Source organism: Chlamydotis macqueenii, chromosome W, assembly GCF_036417535.1.
Source record: "Chlamydotis macqueenii isolate bChlMac1 chromosome W, bChlMac1.mat, whole genome shotgun sequence".
NCBI classification, from domain to species: Eukaryota; Metazoa; Chordata; class Aves; order Otidiformes; family Otididae; genus Chlamydotis; species Chlamydotis macqueenii.
Window position 1 is genome coordinate 886629 of NC_141592.1, and position 19037 is coordinate 905665.

The following is a 19037-nucleotide window of genomic DNA, read 5'->3' on the forward strand; positions in this document are numbered from 1 at the left end:
ATGAAGGTTTTTTCCAGAGCTCTTAAACATCAGGATTTAATGTCTTGAGTTTGCTGGGGACCGCTGTGACATTGCTGCGTGACCTGAGGATGTCCCTGTGGAGCAGGGGAGGTGAGTAGAGGCTGCGTGAGGGTGAATGAAAGATGCTCAAAGAAACGAGCATTGCTGCAATGGTTTTCCTTTTTACCCACCTCTCCTGGAATTCACCGTTTTCATCTATTTTCTCTGAACTTCTGTAGCCACAATAGAAGAAAATCTTGTACAGTAATGTGCCTTGGCTCTCTCACACTTGCCCTACGCTGGTTTTATGGGTTGTTCTTTGAACGTAGACTTAAAAAATTCTTTTACATACCTGCAAAAGTGTATTCAACCGTAGATTTCCTGTGGTTTGGGGTATTGTTGCCTCTGTGTTAAGGGCATGAACTAGAGGAAAAGGAGAAAAACTAACCAGCTTGACTGCCACAAAATGCTAGCAGTTTCTTATATGGCAACTTAATAACAGCGGGCTACAGGAAAACTCGCCCCAGTCCGGGAGTTGAACGTGCTGCCACATAGTAATCACACCCCTTGGGGTTTTCTTTTTGTGGGATTTTGTTGTTGTTGTTAGTGTTTTAGGTGGTGGGGTGGCTTTTTGAGGGGAGGGGAGCTGAAGAGGCTTCTGTAATTTAGAATATTTAGGAATTTATGAGCATGTAAAGACTTTTTAATGAAAAAAAATTCCTTTGAGGGCCTGAGGTGAGGTGAAGGGAGGAGGAAGATACTACTAGAAAAACATCATTTGTTGGTAATCGGTTTTCTGTCCTTAAAACTGGAAGGGTTGAGCTGCTTTGTAAAGGTTAAAAGCCTCCGTATCAGGGGAGCTACTAGAGGAAGGTCTGAGGACTTAAGAGGTGCTTGAGGAAGAGGCAGATCAGATAAGGAGCTTAAAAGGTGACTGGGATGAAAGATGCTGTCAGTCGAATTTAACGGAGACTGCTGCGCAGTTCCGTAATCTGCTCTGGAGCAGAGGTGGCGCTGGGCAAACCACCTGCGCAGGAAAGATCCCTGAATTAGGCAGAAGTCTGTGCAAATCTGCTGGTGCAGTAATAAGGAGTAATGCCTTGGGCAGCCACTGAACGCTAGCCGACAGGAATGTGGTCATGTTGAAATGTGGCTTCAAAACAAACCTTGGCTATGTTAAATAGCACTGGTCTAGCTCCTGATTCATCGTCAAGGTTCAGCTCAGGTTTTTGATCATTAAGAAAAAAAATAGAGATTGAAAAAATGATAAATATATCTTGGTTTTATTTCTATGTCCTATCAGTTGTGGTTTTGTCTGGTGTCTTACACCTTTTTTAACTGTATTCTTACAAAATGTGCTGAGTTCGATTATGTCTCCAGTGATTTAAAACATGATGATCCTGGGTGTTTCTCGCGGCTATCCAGAAAGCTCCTTACCACGCTCTGCGACAGCAAAGCTTTTGATGGTAAGTTCTTATTGAGGGCTGATGTAATCATGTTTGCTGCTTCACATGTTCTTTGGGCTAGCAGTCTTCCCAGGTCCTTCCCATCTGAGTTCGATGTTCAAGTTCCCCTTACTAGTACAAGTAGTTTGTATGTGTGGGCAATATTGGTCAGATGCTGGGGGAAGCAAAGCCGCTTGTTGGTCTCACTGGCTGTTAGGATTCCAGGGACTAGAGGGAGCAGCACTTTCCTCTGGGCTCCATCACAAATTCCTGTGCAGCTTATATCCCTTGCAAATCATGATCGTTAATAATAGCTCTCAGAAAGGCACTGCAGCTGCTGGGAATGCAAGAATACGTGGTTTTGTTTTTGTTACGGTAAACAAATCTGCAAAAGGGGAGAAAATGTGCAATCAGAATTTGGGTTTCTCCTCATCTTCATGTCCTTTTTTCCCCCAAAGTTTCTCGGTCAGATTGGCAGTTGGGTTGGTACTGGGTAAACTGGACTGCCAGCGCTGGCTCCAAGGGCCTTTCAGGGGTAAATGGCAGCTTAGAGATTGCTCTTGCGTAGCTCTGGTTAGATTACATCTCCTTACGTGCATTATTTTGTATTTATTTATGTTAAAACTCACCTGGCCACCCTTTGTAAGGACATTTTGAAGTTCCTTGCCACTGCTGTGGCGCTAACAATCCCAGAGAGCCCGGCGTCCTTCACAAACTTGGGGTTCCTCCTCTTCGCTCACTTCCCCACGGGGCAGCTGAGACCGAAACAGCCCCTGCTCGCTCAGGGCTATGGCGGTAGGGCCAGCAGTGTGAGCCCCCCAGCGCGTGTAGCGAGCCAGCAGCAGGGCCAGCTGCCGTCGCACCCCTCCTGCCCGCAGACAGCCCCATCCGCGCACCGCGCCGGGCTGCATCCGGGATAGAGGATCCCAACTAGCGCCATTAACGGTATGCGGAGGTGCTGCCGGTCATCAATCCCTGCCTCCAGCCGAGAAACCATGTTCCTCGCAGCGTGCGAAGGAAATCTCATAAATTATGCACGCCGTAAACACGGCGCGCGTCCCTGCGCCTGGGCTGCAGTCCTCTCGCAAGGCTTTCCCACCGTGCCCTGCCAGAGGAGAAATTTCCTTTGAAAATCCTATTCTGCTTCTTAGAGTTTTCAGTCTGCAGAGTAAAAATATGCCAATTGTAGTAATTTTTTTTATTTTTTTTTCCTGGTGCGCTAGGCCCCCCAGCCAGCCTAGCTGTGCAAACCTAAATATTTTATGTAGCGTGCGCCTTTGCAAGGAAAAAAAAACCTTTTTAGCGTAACGCGAGGGATGCCGTTGTTAGTGGAGCTTAAAAAAAAAATTAAGATTGTTTTGCTCGTGGGGTTCTTGATCTCCTTTCTCAGCCCTTGGCCCTGTGGATAACGGTTGCACGGGGAGTGTGGCGGGCACGGCGGGACACAGCTGCCCGGGGGATTCCCGGGCCGGCCCCTCAGCCTCCGCCGCCGGCCCCCCGGTACCGCCCCCCGTACGGCAGCGGGGGCGGTACCGGGGGGCCGGCGGCGGAGGCTGAGGGGGCGGTGGCGGCGGCGGTGCTGTCTGAGGGAATGCAGGCGGCCGCCGCTAAGATGGCCGCCGCCGGGGCCGCTGTTGCCGCCGCCGCGGGCGGGCGGGCGGCGCGTCAGGGTGAGTTTTGTGTGCGCCGCCCGCAACCGGCGGGAACGGGGGAGAGGGCCGCGGCACGAGGGGCTGCGGGGCTGGGAAGGCGCGGCGGTGGAGGGGCGGCGGGGACCGCGTTACACAACGCCGGCGCAGCGCCTTTGCGTAACGCTGCCGGTAGAGCCGCGGCCTCCCGCGCTGGAGGTTTGCGGGGCCGGGGAGCGGCGGCGGGGCCGGCTCGGCCCCGGGGGTCGGCTCGCCGGGGTGCCCGCGCTGCCCAGACCCCGCTCTCGGTTAGCGGAGCGCCTGGGAAGTGCCGGGCAGAGCGGTGATGGTTTTCCCTCTTGAATGAACTGAGGGCTGTGAGGCTTGGGCGCTTTTTTTTTTTATGTCTGAATTTGTGGTTTGATGGTATCAGGCTCGATTTTTCATTGTTTGTTTTTTTTTTCCTCTCTCAGGAGTTTAATTTTAAATGAGGCACTTTCCTTTTTGAAAAGTGTTTGTGAAAAAATCATCCTCGTTTAACAATTCGCAGGTTGAGTTTTCAAAATAGGGCCAGGTGGGGTGAGGAGAGGGGAATAATAAATACGGTTACAAGTTAATTTATAGAATTCACGGAAGGGTTTGGGTGGGAAGGGAGCGTTAAAGCCCACCCAGTCCAACCCCCTGCCAGGAACAGGGACATCTCCAACCACATCAGGTCGCTCAGAGACCCGGCCAACCTGGCCTGGAATGTTTCCAGGGATGGGGCATCCACCGCCTCTCTGGGCAACCTGGGCCAGTGCTCCACCACCCTCAGCCTAAAAAAATTGTTCCTTATGTCCAGTCTGAATCTCCCTCCCTCTATTTTGAAACCATCACCCCTCGTCCTGTCCCAGCAGGCCCTGCTGAAGAGTCTCTCCCCACCTTTCCTGCAGCCCCCTTTGGGCACTGGGAGCCGCTCTCAGGTCTCCCCGGAGCCTCCTCTTCTCCAGGCTGAACAGCCCCAGCGCTCTCAGCCTTTCACAGCTCCTAGAGCTACAAATGTGTGTTTCCTGTACTCCCTACATACACACATGCATGGCAGGTTTTACCGTATGCAGTCAGTTTTGTGTGCGCCTTCAGCAGTGGCTTTTATCGGTACACTTTGTAAACTTAACCCGGTTACTGCTGCGATGGCAGAGTAACTTCGCGTACCGGCACTGCTGTGCTTGCCCAGGGACTGGTGGAAGCGTGGGCACGCACCGCAGGCTGGTTCTGTCAGGCCTCGGCTCCACAGGCTAATCCAATTATACTGTTTCTAAAACCTGTAAAAGAACGCTTTCACCAATGTTCCGCTGAGCTGGAATTGTCATCACCGCACATCCTGTGTGGTCTGCGTCTCGTGCTTTGTGATGTGGATAGAAATGTGCACAAACCTCACCTGAAGGAAAACAAATGCTTTCCAGTATTTATTTACAGCACAGAAGGATCAATAGAGCCCTTGAAACTTCTCTTTTTATTGTTGTGTGTGATTTTCGTACGGCGTCAGTGCTTCAGAAAGTAATAACCTAAGGACTGGAAGAAGAATACAAATATCTGAAAGGAGTCCTTCAGGCATCAGCGATGCTTGAACTGAAGTTCCTCAGTTTGCAGCCTTTTACATCACTGCAGGCACAGACATCCACGGCTACCCACTCTTAATCCCGAGTAAGAGGCTGGATTTGCAAGGTGCTTTTCACTGTCATTGATTTCAGCAGGTTTTGAGGGCGTTCAGCATCTGTTCAGGATGTTATTAGGGAACTGTGAACCGTAAGACGCTCTGCTCAGCGGGTGGGTCGGCCGCTGCACAGCTCTGTGCTATTTGGGCTCAATTGCTGCGGGAACTCCTGCCGACTGACGAGGGAGGTGTCGCACCAAACGATTGCTGGAGAGCCAGGGATGCAGAATTTAACAATTTTTTTTCCATCTTGAGCAATTCACACTATTGTTGCACTGAAAAATATCATATAATGACTATGAACTCCTGAGGAAAATAAAGCGTGCTTTTGAAAAAGCAAACTGTAGCCAGCATGTGGGAGGTAAAGTATCCTGGTTTTCCGTTGATGCTGAAAGCCAGGAATAATAGAAGCTGCCTAGCTGGGTAGTGCGACAGAGGGCTGCCTGCGTCCCTGGGTAAATGGCCCTGAAATGGCTGCTCCGTGTCCCCGCGGCAGGGTCACGCTAAGGAGCGGTGTGCTTGTGGCTCGCAGGTACTGACCTGCGTTGCTGAAGTTTGCTGAGGACCCTAAGTTGCCGAATGTCCAGCCTGCGTCGTAGAGGTGGTGTAGAAACACTTAGCTTGTCGAGAGTTAGCCCAGGTGTGTCTGTGCCGTGAGGAGTTGCGTAGCTTGGCACGCTTCCTTGGTGTGTCAGCCCCGCGTAGTTTCTCCTGCATGGTCACCGGTTACTTTGACCCGATTGGAGTTTAGAGATTAGGGAGGCTTTTGTTTGGTTTAGGTTACTGCCTGGCATCTGAAAAGCTGTTAGTATACAGAGTGCTCAAAGAAAGGCAGAAGCTTGCAATTTCTTTGATTCCAGGACCCGGAGCTTAAGGAGAAAATGCCAAGCAGCGCAGTACGGCCAAGTGTGTTTGTGTAGCTGTGGAGGGATTAGTGCCTCTCCGGCGAAGAGGCCCCTCAGCCCGCTGCAAGGTTATCGATGTGCTGTTGTCTTTCTTCCAGTTGTAAAGAGCAGCAGTCACCTGAGGGTCCCGGTACGGTGGAGAGGTCAGGCAGCTGCAGCCGCAGTGACGGAAAGCACAAAGCCTCAACTTCAGCCAGAAGCACGGTAAGTTTGCCGTGAGGTCTGGGCGGGCGTGCCCTGCTCCCCGTGCCCTCTGTCTCTCTCCGATACGGCGTGCTGCTTTACTTGCGTAACAAAGCTGGTTATGTAGTAAAACGTGGCAGTCTCGGGGCTTGATCTATTTTTTTGTGCGTGTGCGATTGCTGTTATCTGTCTGGCTGCATTCACCGGGCCCCTTGTTTTCACAGTCCTATGGGGCAAGGATTGCCCGCCTTGTTTTTGGCGGAACGCAGCGAGGCAGCGGCGCATGCGAAGGCCCGAGGCAGTGCAGAAGCAATAGCAGAACAAACAGTAGGACGTTGTTCTGTGAAATTCTGGTTCCTGCTTCCTGATTTTATCCCACAGCCTCCTGATAGACACTCGAGGAGGGAAAGGGATGGAAACTGAGGCCCTCACCCATCGGGGCAGGCCTAGGCTCCTCTCAGTGCTCCTTTGTAAGGCTTTGGCTTTAACAAGAGGAGGGCAGAGCTCTCTGTGCAGTCTTGGCTCTATCTGCTCAGGAGGCGAGAGATCCCGATCGCTGAGCTCCCTTGGGCAGGAGAAATGATTCGATGGGGAATTCCACCTCCTGGATGGGAGCTGTGATCAGCAGCCCTTTTGGTAAAAGCTGGTGCTGCCCTCCGCTCCGCTCTGCTGGGAGGAATGCTTTCCTTAGAACAGCGTGCCAGACCCCCACCTGGGTAGAAAACCCATTACAGGCGGGGAAAGACCCCAACAACCCGAACAAAACCAACCCTGCACTCGTTTTAGTGTAGCACGGCTCTTTGCTGCTTTTGCTGCTTCGGGAGATGAGGTGTGTCTCCAGAGCAATGAAGACAAAGACCTGTGTGGGTAGCTGTTTGCTGCGAAGCCGCTGCTTGGTTTGGGTGGAATCCACAGCTGGCATTCAGACCCTGAACAGACCCTGTTTCATAACCTCCCTCGCAGCCGTCAGCTGCGAGATAGTTTTCTCTCTATATTTCTAGTTGAACTGTGTGTTGCAAAGGGATTACTTTAAAAAAAAAAAAAGTAAAGATCATGTAAATACTTGTACTGTTTATTCATGCTTGTAGTTCGTACTTTTACATAAGCAGGATGAGCCTCTAAATAGGATGCAGCTTTTGCAAAAGGCAAACGCAGGAGGGTAAGCTGATTGTTTTGTAATAATAATAATAATAATAATAATAAAGCAGTAGGTCACTCGCATTTGAACTCTCTCTTGCTCCCTTAGGAAACCTAAAACAGGAATCTTGATGTTAAACATGGGAGGTCCAGAACGGCTGGATGATGTGCACGATTTCTTACTTCGTCTCTTCCTGGACAGAGATCTAATGACACTTCCAGCTCAAAAGTGAGAAACGCTGTGACCTGCTGTGTGCCAGTCAGTGTTGGGTGTTGCACTCTCAGCTGTAGGCTCGAACGCTTAGCTTCTGTTTATATCAACATTTCTTAAGACTGTTTCATCGTGGCACCAGTCAGTGCAAGAAACCATGTTACCAATCCCTGAAAACAGGCGTGCCAAAATCGTTCTCTTCTAATTGCAAGTTGTGGTTTCCTGTCATCTAGTAAGCTTGGGAAGGCTGATGGAATATAAGATGAAACAAGCCATGCAGTGCTGGTTTTGCTATAATGTGGGAGGTTGCCGCGGAAAACCCTCTGCAGGGGAGGGATCTGGGGAAAGGGGTGGTGATCTGGGTTATGATATTAATGCATGTACCTTTTGAATGCTTTAGTAAATTGGCACCGTTCATTGCCAAACGCCGCACACCCAAAATCCAGGAGCAGTACAGCAGGATTGGAGGTGGATCACCGATCAAGAAGTGGACGGCGGTGCAGGGAGAGGGCATGGTGAAACTGCTGGACAGCATGTCTCCTCACACCGGTACTTCTTTGCTCTACTGTGCTTGTTACAAGTCTCTTTGCCTTCATGTGTGCAAAGTATACTCTCGTAAAGCAGCCTTTGCTTCTCGCTTTTTATTTTGAGCATGAACAGTGTTCTCAGTCCTGCTAGGAAATCATCACAAAGATACTGCAGAAGTTCCGATTCGTTAAAAACTAAGCATATGTAAAGCACAGGGTTCCCACACATGCAAATATATTTTTGTGCTATGGGCACTTCTGTGGCTGCATTGGAGAACGGCTTTGATTTTGGAGAGCACTCTCAGGACTCGCTCAACCTGCAGCAACAGCGTAGTACCAACAGCCAAACGTTTGGCCCCCTTCTCAGGCCGGATGCAGCCTGCGCTGTGGTCCAGCTGCCACCTCTGTCTGTGCCCACAGTAGCTAGCTTAAAGGCTGCCCCGAGTAAGTCCACCCTTAGAGGCTTTTGGCATAACTTCAGCCATCAGGAAGTCGGGCGTCTGGCCTAAACTGGTGGCCTCTGCTCCCTCTTTCGTCGAGAGAGAGTAGGGCTTGCAGAGAAGGTGGTTCCGGTTCATCCTAAGGTCGTTGTCGCAGGTGAGGGGGGTAACCCTATGCAGGTACACTTACCTCTCCCTTTTGATTATGGGAGGAAATCTAGATGACTACAGCAGACAAAGTATCTTGTTCTCAGACGCTAAAGCTCGGTGACAGGAGTCTCCGCCGGTGGGTGCGACTGCAAGGCGTAATGCCGTGCCCTGTAAGCCCTACCTGGGCTCAGAGAAGTCTACGCTGAGGACAAGGGGCTGAGCCTTAGAGGGCAGGAAAGGGGATCGCACGTCATGTGAACAACTAGGGCAGGCATGGGAGAGGGGTGTTCGCCAGCATCAAGGAGGTGCAGATTTGTCAGCGTTGGCAGTGGCAGCGTAACCTCGTGTAATTCTCTGACGTTTAATGAAGGGATAGAGTGGGAGAATGCCGGGCTGTTAGGCCGCAGGCGTGCATGCGCACACACAGCACAAAACGCCTGCCGATCTGGGGTTTGCCCGTTGTTCATGTTCTGCGCGCTGGTGCTATTGAGTTTCTCAGCGGGGTGGGATCTCCTGCTGTACGAGGCACAGCCACCTTCTTGTGTCGCAGCAGCCAGCAGTTAGGGCTCGGGGACAGCGCAGCCTTCCCTGCTCCTGCTGCTTCCTGCAAGCGTCCTTCCCTCTGCAGGGCCAGCTCTGCTGGGACTGCCCCATGTAGAACAGCTCTGGCGCCAGAACTTAACCCTGGAGAGCCTTTTGTATTTGCCTTTGTCAATGCCAGCCTGAGCCTGAAGAGTAGGCGACTGTGTGGGAGGGTGCTGGGAATCTCGCTGCTCTCCACGGCCGCAGATGTCTTTCGTTCCTCTGAAATGCCTCTCTGCAATTGCTGCTTGGATGTGTCCAGCGCGTTTGAAACTTTATCTGAATCTGTAACTGTTAACAGTGGATAAAAGATCTAACACCACGTGGGCCTGGTCCCCGGGCTGAACAGGAGGCCGGCCGGGAGAGCAGACGAGGTGTCGTAGCTGAACGTTGCAGGGCTTGCTGGAGTGATAGCAGTGAGCCCCACCCAGGGACGTGAGCGGGAGATAAGTCCTAACGGTTTGCCCTGAGTGGAAGCAGATACTGTCTTTGCCAGGTCTTCCTTGCTGACAAGAGAACTTGGAAGGTGGACACAATGCCGCTCCCCTCTCTCCGGATCCCAGAATCTCTCTGAACCCTGCTCCCTCACAGCGCGGAGCTGTGACTGGTGTGGATTACCCTGTGCCAAGCTCCTGGTAGCACTGGTGTGATGGGAAATGGGCGCGGACCCCTCTGAGAATGTCTGCGGACCCTTTTACTAGGGGCTTCTGCTAACACTTTTTACCCTGCAATTGCAGTGGGCTGGGTGTGCAAACGTGTTAATTTGCCGTGATTCAGCCATTCGGTCTCTCCTAAAACCTCCAGCTGAATTGATACATGAGTCGTTTCTAACCCAGGTTAAATGCTCACGGGGAGTTTGCACTAGCTTAGCTGAACTGCTTTCAAGTTGGTTGTTAGCTGAATTTGACTTCAGCTTGTATTGTCGCTCAGCTAGCAGCTGCGGTGAGCTAGAAGTCTTTGTTCCTCTTGTGCTGCTTGCTGAAGGTGATAGATCATGTGGTTACAGTGCCCTCTGTGCTACCGTTTCTGGCTCTGTGACATTAAAACCATAGTGCTAATAAACGTGAGTGGCAGCACTAGAAATCCTAGCAGCCCAGGGGTGATGGCCATCTTCTGTGTCTTGCCTCTCGCGGGACAGACAGGAAAGGACAGTGAATCACCGCTGCTTTGACAAAAGTCAGGAGAAGCAGCGACGTGATGGTTGGTCTGTCTGAAGTGACCCGTCTGGGTCCTTTGTTCTGATGAGGTATTTCTCTGCGTTACGCTTTTTGTTCCTGAAGCAACAGACTGCCTTTGTGAGTAGAAGGAATTAGCGAGATCACCAAGCTGCCTGCCGAATTCCTCACCAATGCGTTAGCTACAGATAAGACTTCTCATCCTGCCACTCGAGCAGCAACCCTAAATGCGTTTACTAGACAAACTACTGGAGTAAGAGAAGCCAAAGAGGAGAGCTCTCCAAAGAGGAGAGTGCTGCAAGCCTGTTTCTCCTTTCAGGTTCTGGGGGCTTTGCTGGTGTGATGCTGGTGTGCCAGGGAGTCCCCCTCCGTGTTTGACAGTACGTGTTGTTTGATTCCTGCCTGTTTTGTCATTCTTTGTGGCACTTGCTTCAGACTCGGGCAGAAAAAAGCTAGAGGCAGAAGACTAGAAAAAGGCTCTGGAAAGTGAAAAGTAATGCTCTTGGAAGGCTAGAACCAGATTTCTTTGATTCCTTCAGCATGTAACATGTCACTGATACCTTCATTTGGGTGTGTTTGATCCTTTTTCCACAGATGCTAGCTTAATTCCAGCCGTGTTCCCTGCAGGTATTGTCAAAGCCTGAAGCCAAAACCACACCGGGCCGCAGCACCCGAGGCAGTAGTGCTTTCGGCAGCAGGATCCCCTGAAGGGCCAGGCTTGCAACAGGTTCTGCAGATAAAGCTTAGAAAGTTTATCTGCTTTTCTCAGTGTACCGCTCCCACTTGCTTTTGTTTGGTGACTGCTTTCTGTGAAGTCACGCCCATCTCTGTGCAGTTCTTACAGCTGATAAGTCCTTGAGAGACCTCTTCTTTCTTTCTTTTTTTTTTTTTTTTTTTTTTTTTGCCTAACAGTAGCTGCCGGTCTAAAAATTGAACTGCTACCTATTGCTAACAAATGAATTGAGTGCCGGGCGGTTTCCGTAAGCATTTCAAGTAACCTTGCAGCAATACCGAGCACCGCGTTGTTTCCAAAAAGCTTGAAACAGTTGGCTGTGCTTCCAGAGGGAGCCACGCGGTTTGCAATGTGCTGTGCTCACAGGTAGAGCTTTGGGAGCGCTGAGCCCCGTTAATGAGTAACTTGCGGGTTGTGGCGGTAAGGCTCGAAACACATGGCCAGGAAAAAATACAGTAGAATTGTAAAATGAAGCTTTATCATTACAGGCAGCTGGCTGAAAGCGAACACGAGTGCTTCCTTTCGGCATGAGTGGGGCTACACAGCCTCAGTCGCCTGTAAGAACAAATCGCACAAATGTGATGACAGGAAAATCCATTTCTATTGTTGGGGTGGGTTTTTAGTGCTAGCATCAAATAGACTCATGCTTTGCAACGGTAATTATGTTTTAAGAGGGCACATCTTGCTTTTTTCATTGTTTTTAATTACAACAGTTCTTAGTATTTCTTACAAGCTGTATTTTAGCTGAGGTTCCCTTGTCAGCAGAATGCCAGCTCACAGGATGAGGCGGCCGCATTGTTTCTTCAAACTGGCAGGTCAGATGGGCTTGTGGAGGGGGCTGCCACTCTCTTTCCAGTGGTTCTGCCTCTGACAACAAAATTAAGATGTGTGCAGCCATGAAAACTCTCTTCGCTGCCTGTGATCCAGGACAAAACAGAATACTGCGAGAGCATTGCAAGAGGTTTCCAAGTTGGCCCTGTCTTTTCCCATTATGTCCTTTCCCAGGTTAAACTCCCACTGTCTCTGCTCTGGTTAGTCGGACTTTTGTTATTAATGCCATTTACAAATGTTAATGAGGTGACTGGCTCCTGGGGCTCCTGAAGTTGGGTCATTATTTGCTGCTGCTCCCCGCTGGGAGCTCTCCTGCCTCCTGCAGAGAACTGGGGCTGACTAAACCTGTTTTCTGAGTCCTGCATAAATGCACGGAGCAGAGACCAAGCGTGGGACATCTGCTGCCTTCAGAAACCTGGTAAATGTTATTTCAGAGCTAGTGACCCGGAAACCCTGAAAAAGAAACTTCGCTTTTGTTCTCCTAAGAACCTCTGTCCTCTACTTTTAAAAAACCAAAATAAAACAGCAAACCTCCCCTTCCTCCCCTCACCAACCATACTCCCCAAACCTCAAAGCCAATACCCGAAAGCTTAGAGACTGAAAATGGGAAAACCTAAAATGTCCTTGGAGAGAGTAATACTGCCTCTAAAATAAAGTGTTTAAAGGCATGACGATTTCTATGAAAAAAACTCCAGAAACCAGAATGAAGAGCATGTGTCCCTTATTCAGTGCCACTGATCTCCTGCCCCAAACAGCAGTCCCGCTCCTTGGGGCTTTGTGAGCGAACGAGCGGACTGCCCAGGGTGGGGGAAGGCATCTTCTCTCACAGGGATGCTGACCGGAGCAGTTCCCTCAAACCTCGGTTTTAGCTTTGTTTTCTGATGTGGTTAACTGGAGGCAAGGAAGTGGGAAGAAGTGGAACAGAATTACATCTGTGTGAAACGATTGAAGGAAAAGAGAAGAGTAGGTGAGGGAAGTGGACGGGAGCCGGGTGTTTGGTGACGCTGGAATAGAGTTAGAGGGCAAGGATGAGAGCATGGGGAGCAGACAGCCGGTACGTGGGAATTCTGCTGAGCGCCCTGCGGTGCTGGGACTGAGGGCCTGACCCAGCACAGGCACATGAATCCTTCGGGCACTGAGGGCATCCTCTTTTGGTGACTTCTCTGTTGGCACCTGGAGCATGGAAGGGATAAAATGGTCTGATTTTCTTGAAATGCTGTAGAGGCAGTTAGTGTCTGTAAGGTGCAGCGCCTTTTCCTGTTTGAAGCTGATCCCTGCGGAGCAGAGTATCTCAGCGCTGGCACACAAAATTGCAGCCCAATTATATTTGAAAGTTTAGGTAAATGAAATTTCCTGAAATGTGCAAACTGCCTAAGCAGTGTGTTTCCTCTTCTAGGGCAGAGTGAAGAAAGCCTTCTGGTGCATAAGGTTTTGTCATTCTAATTACATTGGTGTCTTTAAAACATCTGACTGATTTCAGTGGGTGAGTGGAGCTGTGCTGCGCTGTGAGGAAGCCCATAGCACATCCGTAGCTGTGGTCAGTGTTAGGGCATGGGGTGTTCATTTAGCATCGCGCAGTGACACGTGTTTGCCAGTACATCCTTAAATCAGAACTCGCCCAGTAAAACGTCAGAGCTCTGTACAGTCTGGGAACCATGCCTCTGCTAAACTAAGTAAAACCAGAAGAGTGATGCTTCCTGCAGAAACAAACAGTAGTATAAATTACTTTTAACTTCTAGTAACAGGAAAGTGAGTTACCAGAAAAATACTTGTCCAGAGAAAGATGTGTTTGTATGACAGTGGTTTAGAGAAGTAGCCAGAAAATTATCAACAAGTTTATTTCAGCAGTTTCAGTCTGTGTGGTTCTGTACTTTATACTTATTAATGATGTGCTGTTGAAAGTTCTTGGGATTTTTTCTGCAAGTTCTTTTCCTGTGCTTTGACTGGCAGCACCTCACAAATACTACATTGGCTTCCGGTACGTCCACCCTCTGACAGAAGAAGCAATTGAAGAGATGGAGAAAGACGGCATTGAAAGGGCCATCGCGTTCACGCAGTACCCGCAGTACAGCTGCTCTACCACAGGTGAGCATCCGTGCAGGAGCCGAGCGCGGACGGGGGCGGATGTAGGCGCTGGCTGCGAGCCCGAGGGAGCGTGCGAGTGTCGGTGCCAGCTGTCCTGTCTTCCTCAAAGTGCCCTTCCTCTTGGCTTCGTTGCCAACTCCAGCTCTTCTGCACTTACTCGAATTCCAAATTTTAGGTAGAAACTTTTTACCTAAGGATAGCTTTATGTTATCATTCTTGTTGCAGATGAGATAAACTGAAGGCGCAGGAGCACGACTGAGTGAGCTTCCTTCACGGAAGCTAGAGCGGTAATTGTTCTTTGGTTAAAGAATGGTTTAGCAAATTGTTCTTGGCTTGTACGGAGGATGAAATTTGATATAGTTGTTCCCATTTCAGACTCCCAGTTCTGATTTATGGTTGCATTTTAAGTATGTAGCATTTCAAAATATTATCATACCTTGCTACAAAGCTGGTTTAATCTGGCAGGCTGCTAATGCCTTGGCTGAACGTCCCTTCTTGTTTCTCTGTATTGCAGGAAGCAGTCTAAACGCCATTTATCGCTACTATAACAAAAAGGGGAAGAAGCCGAAGATGAAGTGGAGTATAATTGACCGATGGCCCACACATCCCCTTCTTATTCAGGTATGGCTCTGCGTGGCAGCCTCTAGAGTCAGCGCTGGGAACGAGAGGTGTGAACAGAGCAGGTCCAATATGTTTCCAAATTGGCATTCCTGGGGTTTTCTTACACTGGCTGTCGTAGGAGAAACGTGGTATCTTTGCATTGCCAGCTGACTTTAAAACAGCAAAGAACTAAGTAAAGCTTCCTTTTTAGAAATATTTGCTACTAGTAAAAACAGAGTATAATGTTAAGCAGCAGAAGCATTTCACTCAGATCAAGTCTTAGCTTCTGACAAAACTTACAAGATTTTTAGCTATAGAATGTACTAAAAGATGATGAGCCTTTTGGCTGATTTAGTCTGTGTTTTTATATATATATATTTTTTTTTTTTAAAAAGAAAAAAAGTACTTGAGCAGCATAAAAGGAATGCTGCAGTTTGAGGGTACGTTTTAGTTACAGCAGTGAGATGTAGGAAATGAGCGTGCAGAAGGACGGTTATTTCGTGCCAGATGTTTGGCATGATAATGAGTGGAAGGGACCACCATGCACATCTTGTTTTAAAAGCACAGTTGCATTACCACAACAATGGTGCCTGGAAGGAACCTCTGGAGGTCATCAGTCCAAATCCCTGCTGAGAGCAGGTCTGTGGTCGACACAGAGGTCATGTGGGTTTGTCAGGTTCTCATCTGGCCGCGAGGAGGGAATTCCTGGCATGGCACTGGCTGTGGCAGCAGCAATTCTTGCTCCTTCCTTTTCAGAGAAGATGGCATTTTTATCTTTGTTGGGTAGCCCGTGCTGTGCCTAGAATTACCAGCATCTTAAAACAACTAGGATGATCAGAAGTTGATGGGGGCCTGTGGAGCGCTGGGACTGGGCACTGTGTGATGCTGCAGACCTGACAGCAGGTAGTGCGTGCTGTCCCTTGCTGCTACCCTGCACGTACCAAAGGGAATGCTGACGTTCTTAAGGTGCCCTGGAACACTGAGGCTGCCTATCTCAGGTCATTTGGGAGCACGTAATGCTTCTCAGTGTTTGAGTCACATCTTTGCTTTTTTGTCTTCCTGAACAGTGCTTCACCGATCACATACAGAAGGAACTGAGCCTGTTTCCACCGGACAAAAGGAAAGATGTCGTCATCCTCTTCTCGGCTCACTCGCTGCCCATGTCTGTGAGTCATGTCCGTCACTTCTGTCCTTGTTAGCCACGCTGGCCGGGCTGAGTGGAAGGGTGTGCGCTCCCACACCCGCGGGGTAGGGCTGCGGTTGTGGAAGTGCCAGGCAAATGTCAGAGAAATACGAAGGTGAGTTAGGGAGTTGCAGGTGGAAGCCTGATGTGGAGCTGAGGGCAAGGGATGTGAGCTGCAGTTACTCTTGCTCAGGTCTGTGCTGGTGGCCACCGCTGAAGATGGGCCGCTGGGTTGGGTCAGGCTCAGTCTGGCTGCTTTCACGGCCTCACAAACTTGCCAGCTCAGACCAGAATGGTAATGGAGGGCAAAATCTGGTTATTTTCTCACCTCTAGAAGGCTGTATAGTAATGCTTTGGTCTGTGCCCAGACATGTTCACTGGACTGAAAAGCTCTGGTGTTTTTGTGTTGAAGGTAGTGAACCGCGGTGATCCGTATCCTCAGGAAGTGGGAGCGACTGTCCAGAGAGTCATGGAGAAGCTGAACTACTCCAACCCGTACAGGCTCGTGTGGCAGTCCAAGGTACGTGCTCACTGAAGCTGTAAAGCCACCTGCCGCTGTAAAGCTCTTCAGGTGATGGAGTTCATGATCCAGCTTAAGAAGATCATAACCTCAGTGACTTTTTCCCATTTTCAGCTAGTCTTTCTGCTAGATCGGAATCCAGAACTTGTACTCAAATTTAGTCTTTCCAGATACTCTTTAGTCACAGTTTCCTGCCTTTTTTGTATATTGCATCATTTAACAATAGATTTTTTGATATGTCTGTTAGAAAACATATGACGTCATAACATCTAGTTCGGCTGTCATCTTTCGCTGTCCGAAGGAAGAACTGAGCACTCGCTGGATTTGTAAGGTGTTGCTTTTTGAGGATCTCTGAGCAACTTTTCCAAAGTAATCACTGTGAGACAGATGTTCTTTATAATAATATTAACTTAAACAGGCTTCGTTATTCTTGAGGAAGACTATTTGCATTACTTTGTATTTATGAGCACTACTGGAAATAGCAAGGAAGGTAGGTTTTACCAGAAATATGTCACACAAGTAACCTTATGTCTCAAGGGCGTTAAGACAACGGTGGCATGACAGGTGTAAAGTTGTGTACACCAGCACCCAATACTGCACCAGTAGTAAAGGGTACAGGCAGTTTGCTACGGAATGGCAGGTAAACCCTGGGCAGTAGTGGTCAGGGTTTTATGGAACTGAAAACAGTACCCCTTTCTTTAAATTTTCATTTATTTTAATGAGAGTCTCGTTTAGGTCAGCCCAGGTTCTGTTTCTTTAGGATTTAAATGACAGGAAGGTATGACTTCGTTAAAAAAAATCAATGGAGAAACTGAGAGGTACTATCAAAAGCAGAGAAAGACAAGTAAGTGGCTTAAACATAATCTGGTCTGTGTTGTCCTGCTTAGGAAAACGTGGGTGTTCTCTGTAAGAATGATTTAATGAGGGTGTTTTTCCTTTCTTTCCCTCCCTCTTTTCTTACAGGTCGGACCGATGCCTTGGCTCGGTCCACAGACAGATGAGACCATTAAAGGACTGTGCCAAAGGGGAAAGAAGAACATGTTGTTGGTCCCAATAGCATTTACAAGTGACCACATTGAAACTCTTTATGAACTGGACATTGAGTATGCCCAGAATTTAGCAAATGAGGTGAGTGGTTTATAGTTTCTGTAACTGTGCGGATAGCGGAGCTCCAAAATTGCTTTTCCTCATTTGAAACTTGCTTTGTAATTGCTTCTTGCAGTATGATTTGGGGCAAAATTTACTTTTCTGTAAATTGAAAATTAATCTTATCTGGCTTAATGCAAATTAATTTTTAGCAGCACAAAACAGGTGGGAATTTGACTTTCTAGATTTAACTCTTTAAGCCACTACTATCCTTACTAAAAAAAGAATCATCGATTTTTGGCCACAAAGTGGAATTTTACATTGTGGTTACTTTTGCTGCACTGAAAAACATGGTACTGCTTTTCATTCTGTCCTTTTGGGGCAACTTCTGAGTGAAGTAGAAAGGAAGATTTTGAAGGCTAACTAGTGAAGCATCTAGCAGACTTAACTTTTTTCCTCTTTTTTTATTCAGTGTGGAGTTGAAAACATCAGAAGAGCGGAGTCTCTTAATGGAAATCCACTGTTCTCCAAGGTATCTTCTTTGTTCTGACAGTTGTACAAGTTTACAGTTGTGTGTTTCCTACTAGATTATGGATGTCCTATTGTAGTTTTAAAGTATTTTGAGTTTTAAGAGCAAAAAATGGAAACCCCTGTACTTAATCTGTATCCTACAAAGTGTTTTCTTTTACCACAGTGTTCTGCTTGTTTGTTTGTTTAAAAAAAGTTTGGTTTGACAAAAAAGGATAACAGTTTTGTATTCATTTGTAGCAATCTTGTGATGAACTATTTATCTCAAGATGTTACGCCAACTCAGTCTTAAGCAGGATTTTTCCCCTGAAGTTAGGGAGGGTGAGCGCTTAGGAAGCGTAGTCTGCGGGATACACAAGCTGGCCGTCTCACTAGTCAGCGTGCCACCCGTTAAAGCAGTTTTAAATTTTACGTCGGTAGGTCTGCTCACTTCTGGTTTTTACCTACCTCTCTTCCAGGCGCTGGCAGACTTGGTCTGTTCGCATATCCAGTCCAATGAAATCTGCTCGCGGCAGTTAACCCTGTGCTGTCCGCTCTGCGTAAATCCCGTCTGCAGGGAGACCAAAGCCTTCTTCACTAACCAGCAGCTGTGAGGGGCGGGCTGGGCCAGCACCGCTGGATTCTACGGGAAAGTCGCCCTAGTGAAGCCGTGCGAAGGAAAGAAACCTGACCTGACTGCTGTTACGTGCTTACAGGCTGGTACTCTGCCATGCGAACCTCACGTAACAGCGAGGAGAACTCGACTTTTTTGTTTTGTTTTGTTTTTTTCTTATATTTTCTTTGTTAGAGAAGAGTTTGTAGAAAGTAGGGAAGCAAAGGGCGTTTATCCCGTGAGATGTGACAGGATCTCCTTTCACCTGGACTTAGCACGAGCACATAAGTACGCACTGAAAAACTTTGAAAACTTTTATACAAATTAGCTTCTATTTCCTATGCAGGGATTTATTGGTATGCAGTTTTGTCAGGAGTGCATTAATTTCAGTGTTCCAGGTCAGGCATACCATTTTTTTGTTTTGTTGATGCTTAAGGTGCAGTATAACCAGCGTGGTCACTGATTGTCTCTTCTGAGAGTGATTTTTCAGATGGGTTTTAAGATCAAATGACTTCTAATGCTTTTTAATGTGTGTGTTTTTCAGAACATAAGGCATAAGGTTTGTTTTGGTTTTCTTTTTCTCCTGCCAGAAACTTCCGATGAAAGCTTAGCTGGGCTAGTAGGACGCACAAGATTTGTTTACATTTTCTAGAAAAACACTGATTATCTGCAGGAAAGCCTCCGCATTTGAAACGCGTAAAATGAAAGGCATACTCCTGCTTGGGGGATGCTGAAGAACATGCTCAGCTGAAACAAACTGTGCTTCAAACCTGGCAGCCATCAGCAGCGTGGATGGAAACATG

The 19037-nt window shown here is 48.3% G+C and overlaps 1 protein-coding gene across 3 annotated transcripts; it reads left to right on the forward strand.

Annotated features, from left to right (window-relative positions):
• Window positions 1–2995: 2995 nt before the first annotated feature.
• On the forward strand, window positions 2996–18752 carry FECH (ferrochelatase). Of its 3 annotated transcripts, none has more exons than XM_086769490.1 (11): window positions 2996–3115; window positions 5770–5875; window positions 7101–7220; window positions 7603–7751; window positions 13591–13725; window positions 14240–14346; window positions 15393–15491; window positions 15921–16028; window positions 16992–17156; window positions 17587–17646; window positions 18101–18752. In XM_086769490.1, the coding sequence occupies exons 1-11, from the start codon at window positions 3037–3039 to the stop codon at window positions 18233–18235; spliced, it is 1263 nt and encodes a 420-aa protein (XP_086625616.1). In that variant the 5' UTR covers window positions 2996–3036; the 3' UTR covers window positions 18236–18752. The 3 variants fall into 3 exon arrangements, with proteins under 3 accessions (XP_086625616.1, XP_086625617.1, XP_086625618.1); XM_086769491.1 differs by lacking the exon at window positions 2996–3115 and adding an exon at window positions 4687–4777; XM_086769492.1 differs by lacking the exon at window positions 2996–3115 and adding an exon at window positions 4687–4756.
• Window positions 18753–19037: the final 285 nt, after the last annotated feature.